Source organism: Antedon mediterranea, chromosome 4 (assembly GCF_964355755.1).
Source record: "Antedon mediterranea chromosome 4, ecAntMedi1.1, whole genome shotgun sequence".
In the NCBI taxonomy this organism is placed as follows: Eukaryota; Metazoa; Echinodermata; class Crinoidea; order Comatulida; family Antedonidae; genus Antedon; species Antedon mediterranea.
Window position 1 is genome coordinate 30577362 of NC_092673.1, and position 16824 is coordinate 30594185.

At 33.9% G+C, this 16824-nt stretch overlaps 1 protein-coding gene across 1 annotated transcript; it reads left to right on the forward strand.

The window, feature by feature from the left end:
* The first annotated feature begins 356 nt into the window (after positions 1–356).
* LOC140047260 (ER degradation-enhancing alpha-mannosidase-like protein 3) lies at positions 357–16283 on the forward strand. The gene is made up of 20 exons (XM_072092169.1): positions 357–706; positions 2123–2168; positions 2668–2768; positions 3154–3306; positions 3815–3968; positions 4223–4357; positions 4589–4694; positions 5487–5584; positions 5994–6119; positions 6657–6740; positions 7471–7554; positions 8016–8140; positions 8685–8853; positions 9371–9531; positions 10016–10154; positions 10516–10594; positions 11450–11559; positions 12205–12324; positions 12548–12776; positions 13464–16283. Exons 1-20 carry the CDS (start codon positions 498–500, stop codon positions 14072–14074), a joined length of 3039 nt encoding a protein of 1012 aa, XP_071948270.1. The 5' UTR covers positions 357–497; the 3' UTR covers positions 14075–16283.
* The last annotated feature ends 541 nt before the right edge of the window (positions 16284–16824 follow it).

A 16824-nucleotide genomic window follows, 5' to 3' on the forward strand; every position in this document is an offset into this window, starting at 1 on the left:
CTCCAGTGGGTAGGCTACTCCACCCACCAGCCAACGACCACACTACAACCATTAAACGACCAAAGTAGGCCTACTAGTACAACAACCGAAGCTCTGATATCCTACGATTTTTTAAGGGACTTATTTCACGGCGCTAGTTCTGCTTCGGTAAGTTAATATCAAGTTTTTGCTTGGAGGTGTAAACAATACCTTCATAGTTGTTCCAATAGAAGTTTTACAATTTTAATACCGGAGCTACCCTTTAAAGCTTCAACCCAAAATTACTCAAGTGTAACATTTGTTGCACTACGCATGCTCTTTAGTGCTGCGCTAGAGAGGGTGTAGAGCGAAGTTCATTCATAAAGTGGTGACGGAGTTTGATGCTTATACGTGGCTTGAATTATTGATATTAGTGTAGGCCTAGCTTGCGTTTTTACAAAGGAAAATTGACAATGGGATTCGAGTAGAAAAATGCCGTTTAGAGATTAAACTCTTTGGTAGTCGTAGGAGTCGTCGGTATGGTTATTCGGTGTATGATTCAACAGCCAAAATGGTTGATACTTGTGTGCTTTTTTACGTTTTTTATCTACACCATCTCTAGCGAAGTTACCGACGATCAGCTGCCAGGCCCTTCCGATGAGCAAGTTGAACATAACAAACCCTCTGCTGGCGGCAGTGGCCAGCCGGAACACAAAACGAACAATCGTGTAGATAAAGCTTCACTAAAGTAAGTACAAGTTTCATCATCATACAATTACCTTAGTTTCACCCTAGTTCTATGCCTAGTATGTGGAGGATGTATGTTGTTTTATTTTTCCATATTTATGTGTAAATTAGAAATTTATTAGATTACCTAATTCATAATTAATCGCCGTGGCTAAAGATACGGTACCGTATTCTAACTTCTGTTTACTAAAGGTACGGTAAAATTGCATTACGTCATAACCAGCCAATGGGGTGCTGGTACGTGTGTGACGTCATCGTATAAGGACTTTGTGGATTTTTTTCATATCGCGAAAACAGTGTGATCAACCGCATTTTCTTGATGCTTTATTTATCGCTATTATCGCCGTCGTGTGTGACAAAAACTAAATGTAGCCTACGTCTGTTATTATTATTGAAAAGCCAAAACATGTTGATTTTAATTCTAGAATACAGAAAACCGTTTCAAAAGAGGCCTAGGCCTACTTATTACGTACTATAACCTCATTATATGAGTTTAATTGTTTGTGTAGAGGGAAAGCGATGCAAGGCTGGGGCCAGCTACATGTGTGCGCTGATTTCTGTGACTCGTCAGCCCTGGGGCTACTGTCTAAATCATAGTATTTGAGGGCCCCTTTATTGTCCGCATTTGCTTGTTGTTTATGGTCACCATTGTACAAACAAAGTTTAATAAAAAATATAGGCCTAAATAGGCCATTTGGAATAAAAATAAAACCCTCATCTGCAGCGCACACACATCCACGCAGCCTGGCGCCGCCGATAGGAATTCTACATATATAATACAACAGACACGATATGAAAAAAAATCCCAAGTCCTTATACAATGACGTCACACACGTACCAGCACCCCATTGGCTGATTATGACGTAATGCAATGTTACCGTACCTTTAGTAAACAGAAGTTAGAATACGGTACCGTATCTTTAGCCACGGCGATAATTAATAGTTAGGCCTAATTAATACATTTTTAAAATAAAGTTTATTGTGAGTGCCACTGATACAAAGGTGTATATGGTCAACAAATTATATATATATATATATATAAATCCAAAGGCAAATTACTGAAAAAAATGACAATGCTGTGGGTGTCGGTGGCTGGATCTCAATGGAGATACAAAAATAAAAAACGAAAAGCTAAATCAAAACGATAAACTAAACAGCCAGAAAAGTTAGCAGAGCTTTCGGGCAACACTAGCCCTTCATCATACATACGTATATATATACTGTATATATTTATTAATAGCTAAAAAAGTGAGGAGGTACAGAAAGTACAGTAGGCCCTGCTACTGCAGTAACCTATTAAAACTATTATATTTTACATCTAAAAATAATAAATGTGTATGTTGAAAATTTAAATTATGTGCCTCAAATATGTAATTTTATTTAATTGTATTTATATATATTTACATTACATTAACAGGAATCAAGTATTGGAAATGTTTAACCATGCCTTCAACTCCTACATGGTAATTATACAATTAATTAGACAAAAGTAGAAATATACTCCTAGGTGGGTTACAAAAATTGTAAACATTTCACAAAAATGGCTGTCCCTGTTCATTTGTACTTTCCATCTCAGGCCTTCCCTTTTTTTATTTAAAATTTTTAATATTAAATTATAAATACCGTATATCGTCTGGTACAATCCCACCCCTTAGAACATGAAATTGGGTGGCCGAAGTTTGGGGGATGTGAGACTACAGTATACCCAGGGGAACCAAAAATGATTGGTAAGCGGCATTTCTTGTAAAAACTCATCTGAACAGGCTAAAGAGAGTCGTACTGTACATCAAGGCCAAACGTCAATACTGGGACTAGTATACCGAGGGATATGCCTGTTTTTTTTAAATCCGACATAAAGTACATAGGGTAGGATTAGACCAGATGTGGGATTATAACCGAGGATATATATTTTTTTTCTTTCTATTCCATTATTGTTACTGAATTACTAATCCCTTTTTTCAGGATTTTGCATACCCAGCCGATGAGCTTATGCCATTGAGTTGTAAGGGTCGTGTCCGAGGCGTGGTGCCAAGTAGAGGCGATATAGATGACTGCCTCGGAAAGTAAGTATAAATAATTTGAAGTACAGTATGTAAAATACTCTTGCTTATTTTTAGGTCAGAGCTTATTTAATCAAATTTCACAAAATATCATTACAAAATCCAGTTTATATACACCAAACAGATTTCAATTTTGTTGTTTCTGGATTAACATCTGGCTGGTCACACTCACAGTCCATAAAAACTTCTTATTGACATTGCCATTATTTCCTTTGTACAAGATACTAATAAACCAATATTAATATGCAATAATAACACACCTGCTAGTGTTCTTGCAATTTAATTGGTTAAATGATATCTAATGCTGCTTTGGCTTTTTGCAAACATTTTGAGAATACTAACTTACATAATGTTATTATAATACTATGTGACTTCTTTCATTTTGTAGGTTTTCATTGACTTTAATTGATACATTGGATACACTAGCACTGTTGGGATATTACAAAGAATTTGAAGATGCTGTAAAATTGGTCATTCGTGATGTGACCTTTGACACAGACATCATTGTCTCCGTCTTTGAAACAAACATTAGAGTACTGGGGTATGTTTTTTAGTTTATTTAGTATATTAATACTGTAGTCAATTTTAGATTTAAAATCAATTCAAATTGGTCAGGCCCATTATGAATTTTGGGACACCTCAACTGTATTAAAGGGGCACATTTCCTTAAAATAAATGAGATGAAATTTAGGTTTTGATGGCCAACCCTTATTCCCTAAACCCTAGGGACACGTTGGGCCTGTTTAGACTTAATTAAAAGTTACCCCCTAAATTGTGATTGGCTTCAATGGACTATTTATCGATAACTTTGGTTGGCAGGGAACCAACTTACCTGGGTAAATTACAATAGCTCTGTCTACTGTACACTATCATACTTTATGTGACAACAAAATGAGATGTGACTATTATATTATTATATGGATGTGATGATGTCATACCACTACCATATTTGGGCACATCACTACCATATTTGTCAAATTAGTTTTGATAGAGAGAGCTTTAGCCTTCTTGACAAACTGAGTATTTAACTCTGTATTTCTATTCTATAGTGGCTTATTAGGAGGTCATTGTGTTGCATTGGATATCAAAGGCAAGGGAGAGTACATGCAGTGGTATACAGATGAACTACTCATGATGGCCAAAGAGGTTGGCTATAGACTTTTACCAGCTTTCAACACGTCGACTGGAATGCCCTACCCAAGGGTACGTATATACAGTTTTCTATTTCTGTATTGATTTGTCTGTTGGGTAAATAATAGCAACCTGTCAATCAACCAACCTCAAATCAACCAGTTGATTGGATATTTTTAATCTGACCCTCATTGTTCTGTTATTAGTGTATTAGATATTTCTCAAAATCATTACCAAAAAATTATTACAGTAATCAACATTTTTAATTCCCAATAACTGCAATGCATTATTACTTACTATTACTTATACTTATTATTATTTTGTAGGTGAATCTTAGACATGGTGTAGACCCCCTCAAGTCACGAGCTGGGAAAGATAAAGCCACGTGCACAGCCTGTGCGGGGACCCTACTGTTGGAATTTGCTACTCTTAGCAGGCTAACTGGGGAGCCTATATTTGAGGTTTGTATTTGCAGATGTATTTTGTAAGTCCGTGAAAATTATGTGTTTTTAATGGGCTAAATCACTATTATGGTCATCTGTTGGCTAGAGTAGGCCTACATTCTGTGTTTTTTTTCACCGTTTTTGTTGGTTTTATTTTTAAAAAGTGATTTTAAATGGTGAACAGGCTTGGAATTGTAGCATTAATATACTTTGTAAATTAATTACAACTTGTTTTTCAATATGTTACAGTTGAAAGCAAAGAAAGCTATGCAAGAGCTATGGTCTCGTAGACAAAGATCTAGTAATTTGGTTGGTACTATTATTAACATTCATAATGGTGACTGGGTAAGAAGAGGTAGGTTTATATCATTCTTATGCTATGTCTACACTATCAAACTAGTTTGACAAAAAAGTGTGATGTGCCCAAATATAGTAGTGATATGACATCATGGTGTCAATATATGGGCATTTTTGTCACATAAACTTTGATAGTGTAGGCAGAGCTCTAGTAAACGTAATTGTTGATCATTTTACAAATACTCAGAATTTTAACCATGCAATATTATAATATTGTCCCTAAAGTACAATAAACATTTCTTTATCTATTAAAATAGTTCCAACAAAAATTTAGCTTCAAATACATGACCATGACCTTTAGTTGAATATACAGTACTATTCAATTTCAGACAGTTTACTAAGAATTTAAAATATTATAATATACAATACAATGTTTCTATCATCATCCAATAAAATTTAAATTACATTTCTTTTGTCTGACATAGGGAAAAGTTAAAAAACAAATTTTAAATACTGTGTTTCAAATCATAGTCTCTCATCTGTTATCCAGTTGGACACATACCCCTTTCACACCAAAACTCCAAAGTGATCTCCAGAGACACCCGGGGGTTTATGACCATTCAAAACGTCGAGAAACTCCGGAGATACCCCTTTCACACCAACCTAGCAACACCGGGGTTTATAAAATAAAATTGTAAATGTCGCCCTCTATTTTGTTTGTTTACATAGCGACGATCATTAGAATCATTTTAATTAATAATATTTTTAATTTAATAATTACTTTCAAAAGTCTCAGAAGTATATAAGGGGTATATGTCAATATTTTTGTATTTTGTTCGTTACATTTCAGATAGTGGAGTTGGTGCTGGCATTGATTCTTATTATGAATATTTATTAAAATCTTACGTTCTTCTTGGAGAAGATAATTACCTTGATTGGTTCTCAGCTGTAAGTTTTAAAACTTCTTTTCAAAAGCTAATAATTGGAAGAAATAATCATAAGGTTTCAGATTATAAACCTCATCTCTTATTAATTCAAAATTATTGTTTATTATATACATTAAAATACTTTGTAACAATAAGATAGACTTATTATGAATGGATGACTGCAGTAGTTGTTATTGGAGGTCTGTAATGTCAACGTGGGTTCTCTTAGGTCATCATAATGAATGAATCCAGTAGTATTCTAAACATCAGTACAACTACCAACCATGTCTGTATTAGCTTCCCTGTTATAAAGGATATAAGTCATGTTTTATTCGTCAACCAATACAGTGTATAAGATTTCCAAATGTGTATGGGTCCATCCCATTGTAATGGAGCAGTATTTCTTAATGATTACCAATCTTTTTCTTTAGCATTATGAAGCTATTATGCGTTACATTTCTGATGGACCTTTACTAATGGACGTTCACATGCATAGGCCACAAATTAAAGCCAAGAACTTTATGGACTCGCTACTTGCATTTTGGCCTGGATTACAAGTAAGTGCTATTAACACACACAACTTTTACTATAGGGGTATCTTAATTATTTGTTTTTATTTATACTCGATGGCCACTTCAGTCAAAGATGTCTCCCAGAGGGCCCAGTTATGATCAGTGGATGTACTAGTACACCGGGGTAACCCCCTACTCATCTCGAAAGATGTACCGGGTTCTTTAAAGTGCATATTTCTAGATGTGTGCACTGGACCTACGGTTTATAGCCCTTATCCGAGAAGACTCATTCTACCACCAGAACCATGAATCGAGTGAGCCTTGAACCCTTGGCAATGTTATGGCTACGTAATTACGGTTCCATTGCTCGGCCACTCACTCATAATCAGCCCACCAGGATACAAACTATTAACCTGTTCAAATGCCATTCATTCACCAAGGCCAATGCCTTGACCTACCCTACACACACTTTAATTCCTTGAAACCATGTTTCTCTCTTGAAGAAAATCAATGTGTGTTTGTAAGTGATATAACCTGTGTTGGTTACTGTTTTTCATTTATTGTTTTCTTCCATTATCTCAGGTTTTATTTGGTGATGTTAAACCAGCTATTGAAACACATGAGTTGTTGTACCAGGTCATGCAGAAACACAACTTTTTACCCGAGGTAGTAAACCCCATTATACTATTTCATTTCATTTCATTATTTATTTGGTCTATTTAAGTATATACAAAAACAAAACAAAAATGAAATTGGGGAGACCAGGGTCAACCTAAGTGAACTTAATCACTGTAGCTGAGCCGGTTGACCCAACCCCAAAGTCAGTTTACACATAAAAGACGTAAAGACAAAATACAGTTACAGCGAATCAAAATGAATATGAACTTTTCTAATGAAAGCTGATGGGCTTTCTAGGACTGCAGCATCTTTCAACGGTCTGGGAAGCTGGTCCCAGACACGGGGTAATCTGATTGCTATAGAATGGAAAAAAGCCTGTGTCGTTGATGCTTGATGTCTGAAGCACAAGCGATCATTGTGAAGAGTATTTATTAAAACAGTTATGAACTCTGCTGCAGTCCAGAAAACCCACCAGAACCTTAAAACAAAATATAATAAGAAATTTATCTCTTCTAACAGACAAAGATGAAACTGAAAGCAAATTTAACCTCTCCTCAAAGCACATCTGTCCACGATGCTGTTTGAGAGCCTGTTTGAGATTAAACCCATCTATAATTAAAAACCCTACTGTTGTAGTCCCAGATAAACAAAATATCAACAACTGATAATTAGAGCGTAAAACTCACTGATAAAGAACAAAAACCAGATTCTAGAACTACTGTATATAGATTGTTATTTAGTTTAGCCTTTTAAACATACATTTTTTTTATTTTTCCAGGCATTTACACCAGATTACAATATACATTGGGGGCAGCACCCACTAAGACCTGAATTCTCAGAAAGTACTTATTTTCTTTACAAGGTAAGCATCATGAAACAAATGTAGTACTCTACTTTTTTTTTTTTTACTCAAATTAGAATTGAACCATGACCTTGAGATTGAAAAGCGACCATGTTATTTACTATGATAGAAATACTGAAAGAAATGTATATAAACTTTCTAAGGTCTTTTTCCTTTGGTCATATTCACTTAAAGTAAGATAGCTCCCTTAAATACTAAGTTAAGTATTTAACTTCTATTTTTATATTGTACTATGATTTTATATTCATTAAAAAAAAAAAATTATACATGCAATTTGGCCATTGAACCACCATATGTAATAGTATTTTTAATTTGCAATTAATAAGTTAATAACTTAAGTCAATCAATATTTATTGATTTTAATTTGCTTATGTTGGAGAATTTGCATATTTAAATGTTTAGCTTATATTTATAATAGGCTAAATGTGATTGGTTTATTTAATGTGCACATTATATTGTAGGCCACTGGAGATCCATATTACTTAGAGGTTGGCAAGCAGATAGTTGATAGTCTTCAGCAGTATGCTCGCGTTCCCTGTGGATTTGCAGCTATTAGAGATGTCAGAACTGGTGGCCATGAAGACAGGTAAAACATAATAGGTTCACAGTCCATGATATGTTCTTGTTTATCTGGATAATAATTCAAAACTACTATGGAGTAGCTTTGCATTGACTTTTGTACTTTCAAAGTGTTTGCAATTAATTCTTGAGTGAGACTGGAATCCACGACCTCCAGTTCACTGGCCTGGACCAATGAAGCAGCTGGTGCAGCACCAACAGGATGATAATTGTTTAGAGCTCTTTTTACACTATCAAACAAACTAGTTTGACAAAAAAAGTGTGATGTGCCCAAATGGTAGTGATATGCCCAAGTATGTTCATATAATGGGCACATCACATTTTTTTGTCAAACTAAGTTTAAAAGTGTCCACAGACCTTAACACACTGTAATCTGAATTGTTACCAATTTCTCTTATATCATATTGAATAAAATATGCTACTGTACATAGACTGGAAAATGTATGCCAGAATTTTTAGATATTTTTTTTTTCAAATCTATTCTTTTTTTAAATATCTGAATTAAATTGACTTTATTGTCACCATATAAATGTAGGATATCTCTTCATCAGAATGGACTCGTATGTGTTGGCGGAGACGTTCAAGTACTTATATTTATTGTTTGCCGAGAGTGATGAGCTAGGATTAGCAGTCGATCAGTACTTATTCACAACAGAAGCGCACTTGTTACCACTTAACCTTGCTAGAATGAAAAATAAGGACACAAACAAAACAGAAAAGGTAATAGGAATTGTAGTGGCTCTTAAGCATGGTTGTTTACATGCTTGCTTATCAAGTTAAGAATCCAGTGTTCAAATCCTAACTGTGCAGAACAATATCAACAATTTTTCTCATAGATGAAGTTAGTACCATACTAATGTTATAACTGACACTGGTGGTTGGTTACTTGTAATCCAGTCACATGAATTGACGAGAGAGCACCCTTAGTGGTTGTAATGTAAACTCGCAACACTTAGCGCTAGGACCTTTTGAAAATCTTTCATGATTAAGACCAATATTTACACAGACGAGCGGTAACGGTAATAAAAATATAGAATCAATGTTATTTCTTATGACTATTTACACAAAGCATGGAGCGAATGGGATGAATATAGATGAAGATTATACGTGAGGCAACCTACGTGTTTTTTTTTTGCTTACCGTTACCAATCGTCTGCTTAAATTGGCCTTTAGGCACTGCTCTATTGACGACTCTTCACTCACAGTTTAAATAAAAAATTTTTTTTAATACCTACAGAATGATTGTGCTAATGATACGGTGTCGATGGTACTAGATCGCTCTTGCCCAAATCACAACTATCTCTTTCCTGGTGGCGAGTTATATGCTCACACAGTGAGAGAGTCTATGCAAATTAAAAGATACCAAAGCTGTGGTCAAGATTCAATTATTACAATAGAGTAAGTTATATTTTATTTATATCTTCATAAAAGGCTCATGGTGTTTTTGGCAAGAGGTTGCTGTTAGGAATTATGAAGTTTCTTTATCACATGTCTATAAATTTGTATTGACTTGAACTTAGACCCCATTTACACTTGCAATTTGGGCCAGCTCAGGACCACCCCTGGGTCGGCAATGATAAGTGTAAACACACAGTTAGGCCGGCCTTTTGCCAGCTTTTATGTTTGGGCCAACTTATGCAGTGAACCGTGACCAATGGTTTTAGAAAATGAATCCTCAGGGCTGTCATTTGGAGCACAAGTGTAAACACGCTGGATCAGACCCAAACAATTAAATTTGGACCAGCTGAAGCGGCCCAGGACCCAATCGTAAGTGTAAATGGGGTCTTGTACTACGTATACTGTATGTATGCTGACTTGCTGACAAGTAACAAACAGCAATGATTATAATCATAGTAAAGTTGTGTTGTTTACTTTTTTCTAGATCTAGTAGTGGCAAACGATTAAAAGCTACAGAATTCATACCAGGAAATTCAGATCAGTTGCAACAATTGACAAAAATGGGAATTCGTTTAGTTACAATGAGTGATGGAAGAGTACAACTTATGCACACAGCATCACATGTAAGTTTACAATTAACATGTTAATGAATGTTGTCTTGAATAATTATTTTTAACTGTAAAAGTGTTTACTTTAGAAAAACCCAGAATGAATGAGTGAATGTTTATATCTGTGTACTACAGTACTTCCATGTGGATCTCTGTTATGGGGTATATAAAGATAGTACTGTACCGGTATAGTATATGGCAAGGTCAAAATGTTGCTATTTGGAAGCTTATTATAGTATTATTATTATTATAGCGTTGTATCTACTTGATTGTTGTACTAATGTCTATAATATAATTTTATGTGTGCATGCTTTCTTCACCCAAATGTAATTACCAGGACTAAATTCATCTTGCATTATGTTGTTTTGTATTCTAGGCTATTGATACAAAGTCAGCTCAGAATGGTTTATTATTTATGCAGGAGATGATTGAGCTCTCAAAATCCCAACAACAAGGTATTGTTTTATTGTCATTTAATTACCAGTAAGAAATTAAAATGCTCAAGCACTTCTTTAGATTGTCACAGACAAAATCCTATTTACTCTACAAGAAAAATGTCTGCTAATTCCAAAATCAAGTTGTGACTTTATAACTGGATTTCAATCACTTAAGCCTGTTTTCCTGTAAGCTATTGTTACAATAATCGGCGATCTTCTACGTAAACATTGAAATGTTAACGATTTACAGGAAAAGGTACTCGCTATTGTTATCATTTCAACTTGATCGTTTTCAAACAATGTCGTTGAACTGTTAACGATCAATGATGATAGCGTCGAATAACGTCGACAGGAAAACAGGCTTTAGGTGTACTGTAGTGTAACATTCTAACCAAAAATCATTTTATTCAATTAATCAAACTTGGTAGAGTTTGGTCAACTAAATATGTTTTATACATAATTGTCATATTATTGATGTTGTGATTCTCTGTGTTTAGAGAAGGATGCTTTAGACCAGGTCCGCCTTATATTATTAGCCAATCAAAATCGTATAATTTTTGGAGGGAAAATGTTATCCTCCTCTGAAGCCTAAAATTTGCATGTCCAGTATAAAAGTGGAATGTAATAGATATTAAGAGAGAAGAGAGAATAAGATCAGAGTAGATAAACGGAAAGATGATAAAGAAAATGAATAAAAGTTCTAGTTGAGTTAAATATACTTTTTGTATGAGTTATCATTCAGTGACAGTGTACGTCGCGTGGAGTTATATATATACGCCTGAGAAAGCTCGGAACCAACTAAAATAAATTCACTACAATAATCAACTCAATACATAATCATTTGAATATGTTGGCTTTTTTTAAACTTTATAGTGGAGTATCATCCGAAAGCTGTTCACTTTGTAGAACCAGCATTGCTCAACAATATGGTTCTGACTGCTAACCCTGCTCAATTTGGGCTTGACCTATCTACAGATCCAGGAGTAAGTACAAAACCTATCATAAATCAGTTTAAACATTTCTTTATTTAGCTAGCTTTATAATAAAGGGCTCTACAAGCACTAAAGACTAGAAAGCAACAGAACACAAGAAACTTCTGGGCATGCTTTACAACAAAAGCAACATTGTGATAGCTTAAGCAACTATGCCAAATTCTTTTTTATTTATGTCTTTAGGCAATGTGGCCAAGGATTACCAATAGTAAATTAATCACTGTCTTATCAGATAGGTGGTAATCCCCCTGATATCAATCAATCAATCGTTCGATTTATATAGCGCCATTCCAACATTCATTGCTCATGGCGCTGTAAAAAAAAAAATCAGAAAAGGTGAGTTTTGAGTAGTGACTTAAAGTGACTCAATAATGATGTGTGTTTAATGTTCAAGGGTAGGTGGTTCCAAAGCCTAGGTCCAGCAACACTGAAAGTCCGATCTCCCCAACTATGTTTGCTCCTTGGAATGTCCAGTAGCACAGGGGCTATTTTGTGAACCAGTTCACCGGGGTAACCCCCTACTCTTTTCAAATAATAAACTAGGTTCTTTTAAGTGAACACAGGTTATAACTGTGTAAATTGACCCGCTTCTAAAGTTATCATCAGATTACCATTTAATCGTTGTCTTCTCTGAAGGTTGTTAGTGGTGTGGTTATAGCAGATCCCCCAAATGGTTGTTCAGCATTGAATAATAGATGGGAGGTCAAAGGTCAAATTGTGGTAATCACAAGAGGAGATTGTATGTTTATAGAAAAGGTTAGTGTATAATTTAAATTAATAATCATAAATCCTAAGGAAAATTGTTTTAAAAAATGTCAATGCTGTGGGCATCAGTAGTTAGATATCTCAATGGCGAGAAAAACTAAATAAAAACGGCCAGAGAGTTTGCCAAGCTTTTGGAAAACATTAAGAGGGCTAAATCCAGCACTAATGTGTTTCTTGATCAATTAAGTGATTTTATATTATTTTTATCCAATAGGCCAGAACAGCCCAAAAACATGGTGCAGTTGGTGCCATTATTATTGACAGAGATGAGAAGAGATCAGCAGATGACAAATACACATTCGCTATGTCTGGAGACGGAAGCCTTGATGTTGATATACCTGCAATATTTTTGTTTTACAAGGAAGCTGAAATATTACTAAATGCAATAATAGAATATCCACAGAAGGTGCTTGTTGCATTGGTTGATAAAGACACATCTGAATGTAAGTTGTGGTTATTTTACGGAAGTGACTATCGGCATGGTCCACCCTATGCATGTATTTCATTATTTTCTATCTGCGTGGTTGACTGTGCCAAAAGGTACACTGATTTACATGCCCAGTGGAAAATTGTTTGTTAATAAAAATAACTGTTTCTATCAAAAGAAAGGATGTAAGTTGTGGTTATTTTACGGAAGTGACTATCGGCATGGTCCACCCTATGCATGTATTTCATTATTTTCTATCTGCGTGGTTGACTGTGCCAAAAGGTACACTGATTTACATGCCCAGTGGAAAATTGTTTGTTAATAAAAATAACTGTTTCTATCAAAAGAAAGGATGCAAGTTGTGGTTATTTTACGGAAGTGACTAACGACACAGTTGACCATGCCTATAGAAAAATTTTAATTACATGCACGATAGACTGTGCCGATAGCCCCAGCTATTCATGTGGTTGTATACATTATATGATACTAATAGAAAGGAATTCTATAATGGCTCCATAAGATATTTTACACTGTAAAACACAACACAATAGGAATTAATAAAGTAACTTTCTAGTGTTCTGAATTCTGTTTGGGAGCTATACTATCGGTAACTCCTGCTGACAAAACCAACTTTAAGAGATCACTGCTTCCTCATTACAGTTGAAATAATAATATTTTTTTGTTTTTTTTTTGTGTAAAATAGATGATATTGCACTTCTGAAGGGTGATTATTTGTTACGCATCAGTGAGGATGATTGTTCAAAGGAAGACAACACTGAACTTGGTAGATCACCAGAAGGGTTGGCATTAGATCCTGAAAGAGATGCTGAACTAGATAAAGCAGAGGATGCACCTGATGGCAAAAAGAATGATTATTTTCTATCAACCTATAGTCCTCAGTATTTACAGAAGATTTATGATATGATGTTGGAGGAACTGAACAATGGATTAGAGAATGGGGCAGACTTGAATGAGCTTCAAAATGAACAGTTCAGCACACTACAGGAATTACTACCAAGCTCGGAAAAAGAGTTGAAAATTCTTCAGGACATTATAAAAGATATAATCCAACTAAAGAACATTCAGAACTCGCTTGTGACCGAGGCAGAAAAGGGTGAAACGACGGACGGTGATTGGAAGGATGATATTAGAATTGATAATAATAAACAAAGGAAAAATGAAGAAGGAAAACGCACAGAACATTTACAAACGAACAAAAAGGAGAACGAAAAAAATAGCGATCAAATACAAAATGACGAAGATAGATATTCCGATGATTTGAAGGAACAGACCAATAAGCATGAAGAGTTATGATGTCGGCAATTTTTTTAAATTACCGGTCTTCCTCAAATTAAAATATTTGGTGTCATATTTTAAAATATAATTTGGTTTCAGAAAGGCACCAGATCAAATCATGTGTAACACCATCTTTAATTTAATGTAGACTTATATTTAATTAGGCATAAATAATTATTCTTTCTCAGGGTTTTTGTTAAGGATCTAAAGAAAATAATGGAAACTGTTTGGTATGAAAGCATAGCATTGGAATGGCATAGACCGAACAAATTGAGAGAGCACAACCAAAACAGCAATATGACAGTCTCTGCCTTAACAAAAAATCTGCTTCCTATTTAAAATACAGCAGCACTAGTTTAATTGACATTGTCTTTATTGAAAGAATTGAATTTGTACAGGATTAAAAATAATACTTTCTAATATTAAAATAATAATTTGGTTTTGTTTTCAATATTCATTTATCAAGTTAATAATTTAAAATTGTCATTGACATTATATTTATAAATAATGCTACTAGTAATTTACAATATGACAGTCTCTGCCTTAACAAAAACTCTGCTTCCTATTTAAAATACAGCAGCACTAGTTTAATTGACATTGTCTTTATTGAAAGAATTGAATTTGTACAGGATTAAAAATAATACTTTCTAATATTAAAATAATAATTTGGTTTTGTTTTCAATATTCATTTATCAAGTTAATAATTTAAAATTGTCATTGACATTATATTTATAAATAATGCTACTAGTAATTTACCAGTCTTATTTATGTATTATGTCTTCAGCATTGAGCCCCCGGCAATTGTGCTCATGAGTGGGCATAATGACCTTTCGACTTAATAATGTAGGCTAGTTGAACGTCATGGGGGAAAAAAATATATATAGTGTAGTAATGTACTGAACTACACTTAAGATACAGTATTCAAGAAAGTCAATTTGTTGTTTGTTTTTTCAGGCAAAGAAAAAATTTGCATAAATATAGTGTAAATAATTCTATTTTTAATCCCTTCCATAATACTGTATTGTGCTTCCCCCACCCAAGCACTACAAATACCACCATGTTGTCTATACTGTATTTAAATATTAAAATAAATATGTACAAATCTCTTCATTCTTGTATTTAAATAATTTGAATACTACCTCTGTATATTAACCTTTAAACTATTATTTTATTATATTAAACAATATAATCTTACCTTAGTATAATCTATACTGTATGAAAAGTTACTTTAGTATAATAATTATATATATGATATGCCAATGATCATGGTTGATGGAATTTTTGCATTGGAAAATCATGGTTGTATGCGTGCCTAGTATTGTATTACGTCAGTTTGGCCAAAAAAATGCTTAATGGTGGTAAGACAATTACATTCAGGGGTGGTAAATCCAATCTTGTCAAAATGAGGGCACTGATGAATTTCAGTACTGTATCGGTTCAAATGCATGTAAGGATGTATTCATGGCTTTGAGCAGGCACAGATTAATTGTTTAAACTGTACTACCCTAACAGAAAAACATATTTTATAGCATTATTCTGTGCCATCTAGAAATGTAGTGTGCTTTTATGTATATGGTTATGATGTAAAAACTACAAATATTAATATTATTTTCTGTAGATTGTAGAAAAACATATTTAAATAATTTGCATTATAATAATTTAGCCATGTATAAATATTATTATAACCATACTTTTCAGATACCTATTTAAAAAAAAAAAATAATTACAGATTTGATTGAATAAGTAAGGTTGTGCAATTTGGATCTGAAATGGTGCAGAATTGTATATAATAATGTTTTGTTTTTTAAATAGATTTTTTAACACAAATTTAAAGTACTTTGTTTGAAATTGTGTTGGCAGTCATTTGAACTGTAAGGCTTGGTTCCCACTAAGAGACAACGAAAGGACGTAAGCACAATGCAATCCAATTACTTGATTTGCAACCTTGTGGGAACCAAGCTTTAAGATAGAGTGGCAAAGAACATAGTTATGACTATAGTAAGTTTATTCTTGTAACAACTTACTTACTTTGAAATATTTTTTTATTTCTTGTAAAGCAACTTTTAATATTTAATAAGAAAGCATTAGTAGTAGGTTATTACATACTTATTTAAATGCAATAATCATGGTTATAATATTTTAATTTCAAAATTAATATTTTTGATTTATTTTCATGTTTTCCCTCTGTATTTTAAATTAAATGTCAAAATAAACTATCGTGGTTTGATATTGTTTTGTTTCTTTTACCATTACGTATACTTTGCTAAAAAGTTCTACTCAAAAACGCAAAGAGCCAAGTGTAGTAGGAGGCTAGCCCACTCAACAGATGTGATGAGCTCCCATGAAATCAAAGAAATCCAACTAAAAAGTAAGTACAATCTTGCATAACAGTCGCTTAGTGGAAGCTTAGGCTAATAACTTTAGTCTGCATATCGAAACACCATGGCCTACATAATTATATCTAGGCCTAGCAATGTAGTATTTTATAATAAACTGTTTATAATGTTAAAAAAGGTAAACAAAACAACTTACAGCCACAACAAAAGTAACCTTTCAACTCTCCTCATTTTCATTGGTGAATGATTTGATCGTTTGACAATTTTATCGTCTGGTACTTTTTTTTCCTATGTATTTGAAGTTGATTGGCCGAGGAAAAAAATTTATTAGGAAGCGTCTTTACCAATTTAGGAAATTTGAGGCGTTCTGAATATTTCCCGTGTGAAACTTTCTAAAGTTTTTGATCGTATGGGGGCGCTGACCTGGAAAAT